Source organism: Chinchilla lanigera, unplaced genomic scaffold, assembly GCF_000276665.1.
Source record: "Chinchilla lanigera isolate Chin_1 unplaced genomic scaffold, ChiLan1.0 scaffold00012, whole genome shotgun sequence".
Taxonomy (NCBI): domain Eukaryota; kingdom Metazoa; phylum Chordata; class Mammalia; order Rodentia; family Chinchillidae; genus Chinchilla; species Chinchilla lanigera.
This window is the reverse complement of record NW_004955413.1, coordinates 23,605,982-23,615,516: the sequence shown is the minus strand read 5'-3', so window position 1 is coordinate 23,615,516 and position 9,535 is coordinate 23,605,982. Positions and strand designations below refer to the sequence as shown.

General features: G+C 58.7%; 1 protein-coding gene across 2 annotated transcripts in view; it reads left to right on the top strand.

Annotated features, from left to right (window-relative positions):
- Positions 1 to 239: 239 nt before the first annotated feature.
- Positions 240 to 9,535, top strand: part of Tmprss6 (transmembrane protease, serine 6) — a gene marked incomplete in the record, with an annotated part of 35,332 nt that continues 26,036 nt past the window's right edge. For both annotated transcript variants that reach the window (XM_013511593.1, XM_013511592.1), the window contains 6 exon segments: positions 240 to 465; positions 3,266 to 3,453; positions 7,149 to 7,282; positions 8,113 to 8,180; positions 8,635 to 8,819; positions 9,039 to 9,080. In XM_013511593.1, coding sequence (XP_013367047.1) covers positions 3,267 to 3,453; positions 7,149 to 7,282; positions 8,113 to 8,180; positions 8,635 to 8,819; positions 9,039 to 9,080 — 616 coding nt within the window.

Here is a 9,535-nt window from a genome sequence, read left to right as displayed (position 1 = left end):
CCAGATAAGCGGACCCGTGTGGGCCCCAGTTCTACTTGTACAGGCCTCTGTGCGGCCCCCAATCCTCAGCTCCTCACGCTCATGCTCTTGGGGATGGGGGGGCTGTAACCAGGCAGGTCCATCACCAGGCAACAGCCCCGGGGGAGAGCTCAGGTCTCCGGCACCTGCCTGCCAGCCTCCAGGGTGCCAGCGGGGCGGGGCAGGCAGAGAGGGGCGGGCACTTTCTCCCTCCTGCCCTCGCCTGTTTACCTGTGCTCAGTCCCGGTGCCGTCCTGGACCCGGCAGGAGGCCCATGGAGCCCAGGGCCACAGGCCACAGAGGACAAGGGCCAGACACCCCAGCCATGGCTCTGGGCCATTGATCCACCCGCAGGCCAGCCTGGTGGGGGTGGAGAAACCTTGGCCTGGACAAACAGAGCTGCCGAGGCCTGTGTGTGGGACCGCCACCCACCTCCCACTCCAGGAGGTAAGCAGGGGACTTGGGAACCAGGGACAGGGATCTATGAATGACGTGGTGACAGTCAGGGCCCTCCAACAGCCAAAGAGATTCTCTGGGGCTTGAGCCATCTGTCCTGCTTTGAGGCCAGGCCTGCAGGCCTCACTAGCCAGAGAGTGACCTGTGAGCAGAACTGGGGCAGGGCAGGCCCAGCCATGTAGAAGGCGCCGGCACTGGAGGGCTACAGTGTCGGTGCGGGTGGCCTGGGATTGGGGCAGGGATGGGGAGAGGCCTGATTTCTTGGGCCAGTCCCTTCTTCTTGCCCTGCAGGCCTGGAGGGCTGCCTCCCTCCTGGTCGAGGGGAGAGACAGACCCAGAGCCCCACCCCACCCTGTGAAGGACCCCACACCGGGCTCTGGCTCACAGGCTGAGCAGGTCGTGTGCATGTGTGCGTCCGTGTGTGCGTGAGCAGGGCTCTGCACCCTGAGCCTGTGCTGTGAGCAGGCACGCGTGTGTCCTTTGGACTGTATTTGTCTCTGTGTGAGTTTGAGAGTGCACCTGTGCGTGTGGCGTGGTCCCCTCCAGCCTTTCCCGCACTCAGGGACCCCCAGCTGCAGGAGCTCACAGCCGGGACTTCCTCAGGCTCTCATGGTCCTCGATGAGGATTCCTGATTGGCCCTGGCTATGTGACTTCATCTGCCTCATTTTCCCCAATTACCAATAGAGGTAGCAGAGCACATATCCCAGGCTCCCAGAGGAGAAATGAACCCCAATTTGCAGCACTGTGTGGGATGACGCTGCTGCACATTTGGGGGTCAGGATTGCCACGGCCGGGCCCCAGGGAGCCCAGCCTCCAGCAGGGAGACCTGGACCTGGCACTGGTCAGGAGGGAAGGGGAGGGCGGATGGTAGGTGCAGCACTCTGGCAGCTATGTGGGAATTCCCTGCTGCAGCTGACTGACTATTGCAGAAGTCCAGGTGACACACGATGTGCTGTGGGTGACTGTGGGAAACACGAGGTTACCAAGGGAGCCTGGGTCCTGGGGGGCATTTGGAAGGTGGGGCTTGTCTGGAGGGCTGGTATCCCGGAATAGCAGGACAGATGGATGTTGAATAACAGGGGAAGACACAACGGTGTGGGCATTTGCATGACTGGCTGTGGCCCTCTCTTCTGTTGGGTGAGACCCTGTGGAGGATGGAGAGGGGTCCTTGTGCACCCCAGCATGGGGCTTGAATCCATGTGAGTGCTCGACCAAAGTGGGGTGTCCCTTCCATGGAATTTGGGACCCTGTGGGCCAATGCGTTGCCCCAGTCCCACTTCCCACAGGCAGCAAATGCAGGAGAAAGCACGGCTGAGCTCTGGCTGCCTTATTCATCCCTCCTGTCCTCCGTCATGCATTCACGTGACAGGTCCTGTTTTGGGTGGCCAGAGAACCCAGAAGTGGCCAGACACAGGCTCAGCTTTTAAAAGGGGGACAGAGACAAGGCCCAGCACCAGGCATACTGTGGATCTGATCAAAAGCTGCCCAGGGGCAGAGGTGCCCCAGGGCCCTGAAACCTACTACCAGCAGGTGGCTTGGGAAGGAACCCCAAGGTCCAGGCAGGTGGCACAAGCCCCGAGGGTGGTGTGCGTGACAGATGCTGTGGCTCAGAGTGAGGGTGGGCAGCAGCGGGCTGCAGTTTGGATGGCTGCCAGCCGGAGGAGGGGTAGAGGGAGCCAAGAAGCCGGCTGGGAGGCTGGACCAGAAGTCCAGGTGGGAAGTGCTTCAGCCCAGGTGAATTTTAAAGCCATGGTGCCATTTATGAGTCATAAGAGACTGAGGTTCTAGTGGTCTGGAATGCTCACCATGAAGGTGAGGGGTGAAGGGCTTCTCTGTCCTGTGGGGACTCTTTCTCGGAGAGTCTGAAGATAAAGCACCAGACAGAGACACCGAGAGGGGTGACGTCCAGCTGCTATTTAACAGTTTGTTAATTAACAGCCCATTTCTAGGAAGAATCCCCTAGTAGGGGAAGGAGCAGAGAGACAGACACCTGGACTCAAGCCTCACTTACCTGCTGTGTGACCTTGAGCAAGAGGCTTAGCCTCTCTGGGCTTCAGTCCTTTTTCTGTGTAAAATGCCAGGTATTCAAGCCACACTGCGCAAAAGAAGCTAGGAAAGACCTGGACTGAGCTATTGCTAGTACTCCCGGGATCTCAGTTTCCTTGTCTGTCTGATGCATGCAGGGCGGGGAGAGGTGTTTGGAGATTTAATCGAGAATGTATGTGAGGTGTGCAGAATGGGCTAAGAAGGACTGCGTGGGAGACAGTGGTCCCACATCCCAAGGTGACAACATGAGGATTAGATGAGGCTATAGGAACTGTCACCTGAGGGTGCTGAGGGAATATTAACTTGTGTTCCCTCCCTCAGACCCAAGAGGTTTTGAGAGGGTCAGGAAACCTTGGGAAGGACAGTGTGAAGGGCCAGGTCTCTTCCAGCGCAGCAGTGGCTCAGGGCTGGGGGGAGGGGATGAGGAGCACCAGGTTTGCGGGGAAGTCATGCGAGGGGACCGGTCCACAGGGCAGTACCTGGTCCTGGTTCTGGGTGGCCAGGTGCTGCCTCCTCTGCAGCCCTCTGAGCAGGGAGGCAGTCGTGCCAAGTGAGCTTGAACCTGATGTCCAGTGCTGCTGCCCCAGAGCGGCTCTGGGGCTGGCTGACCTCCACTGCGAGCTGGCTCGGAGTCCACCTTCCGTCACGGCTACCTGCGGTTGTCACCCTTCCACCCGAGTGGCAGAAGCGAAGCGCGGCCGGTGCTTGGCCAAGGCTGTTTCCAGTTCTGCTCTCTCCCCGCAGGATGCCGAGGGCCGAGGCCCCCCAGCTCGCCGGCGGGCAGGGTGACGGAGGCGACGGTGAGGAAGCGGAGCCCGAGGGGATGTTTAAGGCCTCCAAGAGGAAAGCCCGGGACTACATGTGCCTGGCGCCCCTGTGGCTGGCTCTGGTTGTGCTGGCTTCAGTGGGGGTGATGCTCTGGTATTTCCTAGGTAATGCTCTTGGGAGAGGCACTGGGGGAGGCTGGAAGGAGGCTGTGGGGACCATGGCAGCGCAGACCGGGAGTCCAGGCTCAGAGGTACCTGGCCACTCTCTGTGTAGCTGCGGCAAGGCGCCTCTCTCCCCGGGCCTCCTCCAGGTCCCCTGAGGTGGGCAATGCAGCCAAACCTCCGCTCCCCAGCAGCCAGTCCTCGGAACCTGCGAGCCACCCGGAGTAAACATGACTCAGAGCTGGCCTGGTGCTGCTGCGCGAGCCCAGGGCTCCGCGGTGCCTGCTTCGAATTCGGGGCTCTGTTCATCTGAGCCAGCCTGGTGCTCCAGGGAGATCACAGCTCCGGCAGCTCCGGGTCTCCGGGGCCCCTTGTGAATGGGAGGGAAAGAGGGGCAGACTGGAGAGTGGCCAGGCTTGGGGCCTCTGCCGACCTCTGACTTGGCCCTCCTTCCCTGATAGCACGGTGCTGGGTCAGTCCCTGGAGCAGCTGGGCCTGGGTGCACCATCTCCCACTTGGTCATTGGACGGATGCTCTTGACATCTAATAGGCATTTTTCCCCCAAACGGTGGAGATGCATCTCCCTCTAGCTCCTATGACAAGAAGAGAGACAAAGTGTAGTGCGTCTGGCGAAACACTCCCTGTGCACCCCTGGAGACTTTTTCACTCCTTCACCCAGTGCCACGCACCTCCCCTGCGAGGGGCCCTGTGCTGAGTTCTGGGGTCAGACGCAGTGGTTATAACACAGCACCACTGTGCTAGGATAGCGGAAGCCGAGGGGCCTGGAAGCCACAGAAGGGACACCTGGTCTGCCTAGGTGATGTGCGGCTTCCTGTTAAGAGTCTGCAAAGGTCAGATAGGGCTTTTTGTTGTTGTTGTTATTTTTGTGGTGCTGAGGACTGGACGCTGGGTCAGGCACATGGTGGGCAAGCGTTCTGCCATCAAACTACATCCCCAGATCTTTTAAAAATTTTATTTTGAGATAAGATCTCACTTCGTTACTAAGGTTGGCCTCAACCTTATGATCCTCTGAGCTCCACCTCCCAAGTACTATAGCTGGGATCATAAATGTCTGTGTTACCGTATCCTGCTTACCTGTTTAAGTGTACGATTTCAGTTTGGTGGGTTCATTTTTTTTTTTTTTTTTTTTCAGTACTGAGGATTGAACCTATCTCTATCACTGAGCTACATCCCCAGTCTTTTTTATGTTTAGGCAAGGTGTCACTAAGTTGCCCAGGCTGGGCTCAAAATCCTCCTGCCTCAGCTTCCTAAGTGGCTGAGATGGCAGGTGCAGGCCTCCACACCAGGGTTCTAGACAGGGTTCTTCCCAGCTAAGCCTCCTGGTGGAATTTCAGGCCCTTTGGAAGAAACTGGGGAGCCCATCTGGAGCAGCCACCAGGGAGATAGGTCTGTGTAGGCCCAATTCAGACGGGGGATCTGAAACCCTGGGGTAATGGGGCTGGGATCCCTGGGTTTGACCACCCGCAGTGACTCATGGATGCTGCTCAGAGCAGGCACCTCTGCTGGGAGCAGATGCTGTGTGCACTTCACCACGGGCAGGAAGCCAGCACCCCAAATAGCACGGGTCTTCGGAGGCCTCTTCAGGCTGCAGGGTAGTTAGTCTTCAGGGTAAACTTGGGAGCGCTGGGCTGCGGGGCCAGGAACTCACCCGCCAACTGCCTTTCTCTGCAGCCCAGGGAGGGGACCCACGGAGGGAACGCTCCCCAGATTCACTGGGTAAAGACACCGTACAGAGATTAAGGATGGAGGAGGCACTCCCGGTGCTGCCAGGAGGGCTGGCTGCATGTACTGGGCACTGGGCTGGCAGATGAGGCACAGATGTGCCATGCCCACCAGGAAGGGGACGTGGGCCAGCAGCAGAGTACTGTGGAGCCACATCAGCCCCAAGGGGGGGCACATGGCTGGGCAAGGGACAGCCAGACCCCAGCGTCTGCCCATAGCGGACGGGCCCTGCTGATCCCTGGGGCTCTTGCTGCCTCCCTTAGCGCCACCAACTGTGTCTCCCTGGTGCTGCCCTCTCCTGCCCTCCCAGCGGACTTGATACTTTCTTCTCGCTCCATGAGAAAAGGATTCTCTCGGGAGGGAAGCCCTTCAGACGGGCCCCAACCCCTGCACCTGCCATACTATGGGCCCTTTCTGCTGCCCGGCTTCTCCCGCTGGCCGCCCGTCTCTGTACCCCACCCCCTTTGCCCATGTAACAGTGCAGTGCAGAGCAGAGACCCCTGTCCTCCAGCAGTGCCACGTGCCTGAACCTGAGGGTACCTCCCTGCTGCTCTGCACCCCTTACAGCCAACACCCAGCAGGAGCTGTCTGAGGTGCTGCAGCCCTCAGTCCCACCCCTATCTTTCTGGGGAGCTTTGTAGCAGCACCTCATGCTCCCCTCTGATTCCAACCGCTACTGTCCAGGTCGCCGGTGCTCCAGGTGGCTAAACCTGGTGCCCAGCTCTGCGCTGGCCCAGAGCGCCTCCTCCTCCTGGAAACCTGTCCTCATGGCTCTGGCTGAGCTCCCTCCCATCACTCTTTGCTGCCCCTGAACACGGCCTCGAGCCCGACTCCACCACCTTCTTCCCCAGCCCCTGGGTCCCCATGTTGCAGCCCACGCACAGCCCCTGATTTTATGGCTTTTTCCCCCCGGATAAGTGTTGTACACTGTTGTTCATTGTCTTCCTTGCTAGGTGACAAGTTCTTAGGGTCTCAGTTTTTCCTTTATTGTTTTGTTGATTGATAGCCTGATATATTCCCAAGCACCTTAGACCCATTCTCAGTAAATACTTGTGGAGTTTTTTTTTTTTTTTTTTTTTGAGACAGGGTCTTGTTCAGGCTGCCCTTGACCTCACTGTGGTTCTCTTGGTTACCTGCACATACCACCACACGTGGCCTGGATCTGCTTTCTTTACATCAGCTGAAATGGTCTTTGTAAAGCAGAAAGCTGCTGACGCCATCTCTGACTCAAACCTCCCATGGTCTCCTTTGCCCTCTGCTGGGACTCCAGCCTGCCCCCAACACAGCCTGGCTGTTGTTGCCCTTTCCCTTCTCCAACCACATGGGCTCTTAGCTCTGCTCCTTACCACAATCTGTTGGCCCCGGGGCCTTTGCCCATGCTGTAGGTCCCCGGCCCTCCCATCTCTCCTCCCAACCTAGAGTCTCCTAGTCCTCACCTAGCAGAGGGCCCTGTGGCCAGGCCCATTTCCTGTGTCGTGTCCCCTCAGTAGCTCCTTGTGCTTGTAGATGTCACTGCCCACAGTCAGATCCCACATGTGGCATGGTTGCTGGATTTACACCTGCCTCTTCCCGCGCCGTCCCCAGCAAGGTTTACCAGTGATGACACCCGGGGCAGTTGGACAGCCTGATGCCTAGAGGGGCCAACCCACAACCTTGACCTCCTGGGCCTGTGCAGGTCTCCTTGCTTGGGTGGTGTCCATGCTCTGGCTCACTCACTGCATCCGCCTGTCACGGGGAGCCCTAGGGACACCGTCTGTGGGCCTCTCTTGTCCCTGGCACCTTGGAGCCAGCTTGTCATCAGAGAGACTTGGTCTGAACATGGTGGGAAGGATGACAAAGAGCAGGCTGGTGAAGGCGATGGTGATAATGCTGAGGGTTCGGGTGGCAGAATGAAGGTGAGACAGGGGCCTTCCTGTCCGCTCCCTGCGTCACCTTGCCACTTCCCTCCCGGACAGGGTACAGGGCCGAGGTGACCGTCAGCCAGGTGTACGCAGGCAGCCTCCGGGTGCTCAATCGTCACTTCTCCCAGGACCTTGCCCGCCGAGAGTCCAGCACCTTCCGCAGTGAGACTGCCAAAGCCCAGAGGATGGTAGGAAATGGTGGCAGGTCGGAGGAGGGTGAGGGAGGGCTCTGATTGAGTCAGGGCAGTGGCCAATGCCCGGAGCACTGGCTGGGACACAGCCCGTCCTGGGAACCACGGAAGAGGACCGCTATTGGGGGGTTGGGGATGTGTAGCAGACTGTTGGGTCAAATGCCCCAGGACTATGGGCTGGGGATGTGGCTCCACGGAAGAGACCTTGCCTAGCATCCCTGAAGCGCTGGGTTCCACCCCACTGTAGGTGTGGTGGGGATGCTGGGATTGGCACTTGCTCCTGCCTCTGACAAGGAGTGGCCCATGACCTTAGGGAAGGCACAGCAGTGTCCTGGACACCATCAAGGTCCCACCCCTACCCAGCTTCTGGGCCACAGTCAAATAAATCACTGGCCTGACTTCCTGGTACCAGGTCTGCTTAGGAGGACCCAACTGAGGTTCTCCATTCCCTCCCTTATCAAGGGGGCTGTGGTAAGAGGATGTGGCTGAACAGTTGCTGCAGACTGAGATAATTCATGAAACTTGATTTCCACGGTCACTGAGGGCGCTGGACCAGTCCCTCCTGCACCCAGCTGGAGCAGGCTGCCTGGCTCCGGATTGCTGGGAGGGGGCCCAGAGGGCCGTTGCAGAGTTTCAGGGTGATGGGGCCGGGGCAGAGGGGCCACAGGTGGAGCTGAGAGCTGTGCTGGGGAGAGGCAAAGGTGGCCACTGTGTGCGGGTGACAAATCCCCACCTGAGGCCCCTGGATCAAGCTGGGAGGGGCAGAGGCCTCAGAAGCCCCTGCTGTCACCAGAAGAGTCACAGGGCTGTCGTGTTCCTCCTCGCAGCTTAAAGAACTCATCGCCAGCACCCGCCTGGGTACTTACTACAACTCCAGCTCTGTCTACTCCTTCGGGTGAGTTGTCCCCCACAACCCCCTGCCAGAACCTCAGAACCAAAGAATGGGGTGTGAGCCTCGGATGTAACCCCGTCTGTCTCAGACGCCAGGCCACAGAGTGGGAGCTGGGCTTCCTGCATGTGACCCCTCGAGAGCTTGGTTTGCCTGTCTGCAGAATCATGCGTCCGGGGCTGTGGCAGGGCTCACACTTCCCCAGGCCTGGGGCCGGCGTGTCTGGTCACTCTAGGAGAGATCGGGGTGGGAAGGGTGGTTGATAGTAAGTCCCAGGGTCTGTCCTCGCCACATCTGGTTGTGCCGCTTGCTGCGCAGTCCATAGCACGCAGGTTGGCCTTGGTGTGGAGCCGCCAGGAACACAGGAAGCGCTCTGCCACCTGCGTGGTGGGAGAGCAAGCGCTGGGTGGGGATCAGACTGAGGGACTTACATATGGCCCCTCTCGCCTGCCCGCCCTAGGGAGGGACCTCTCACTTGCTTCTTCTGGTTCATCTTGCAAATCCCGGAGCATCTCCGGCCCACGCTGAGCCCCGAGATGGTGCAGGTGCTGCTGGTGGAGGAGCTGCTGTCCGCTGCCAACAGCTCGGCCCCCGTCTCCTACGTGGCCGAGTATGAGGTGGACCCCGAGGGTCTGGTGATCCTGGGTCAGTATCGGCAGGGTGGCGCTGGGGGACTCCACATGGGCCCAGGATGCTGTGGGATAGGTCCTCTGGGGACCCCAGAGTCTGGATAGCAGGTGGGTGGGAGCCTTTTGGGTAGAGCTCAGATGAAGCTGGCTCTGGCAGCCTTCTCTATTTTATTTTCCTTGTATTTTGTTTTAGCTTTTGTTGGTGTTTATTTGTTTGTTCGTTTCCTTTTAACAGAAGCCAGCGTGAAAGACATAGTCGCACTGAATTCCACGCTGGGTACGCGCCTTTGTGTTTTCCTTTTGAGTTGGAGTTTTTCTTGGCTTGGTCTACCATTGGGGGCCAAGTGGCTTCTGGTATAGGTTCCGGGAGCCTGGCTTGGGACACCCAGGGGGCGCCAGGTGGGCACCACCAGGGTTCAGTGCCAGGCATGGGGGGAGGTATGAGGCATGTGCTGGTGTGGACGTGTGTCCTGTGCACAGGTGTGTGTGGCGAGCGAGCGGCAGGCTTGGCACACATAAACCTAACTCTGCTTTTCTGTCCTGAAATCCAGCTTCCCACAAGACACTGCTTTCACTCAGGGTAGGAAAACTCTTAAATCCAACATACATCAGTCACTTTGTTTTTTTTTTTTGTCTTTTTTTTTTTTTTGGTTTTTCTCCGATACCGGGAACCGAACTCACGACCTTGTGCTTGCCAGGCAGGCGCTTTTGCCACTGAGCTAAATCCCCAGC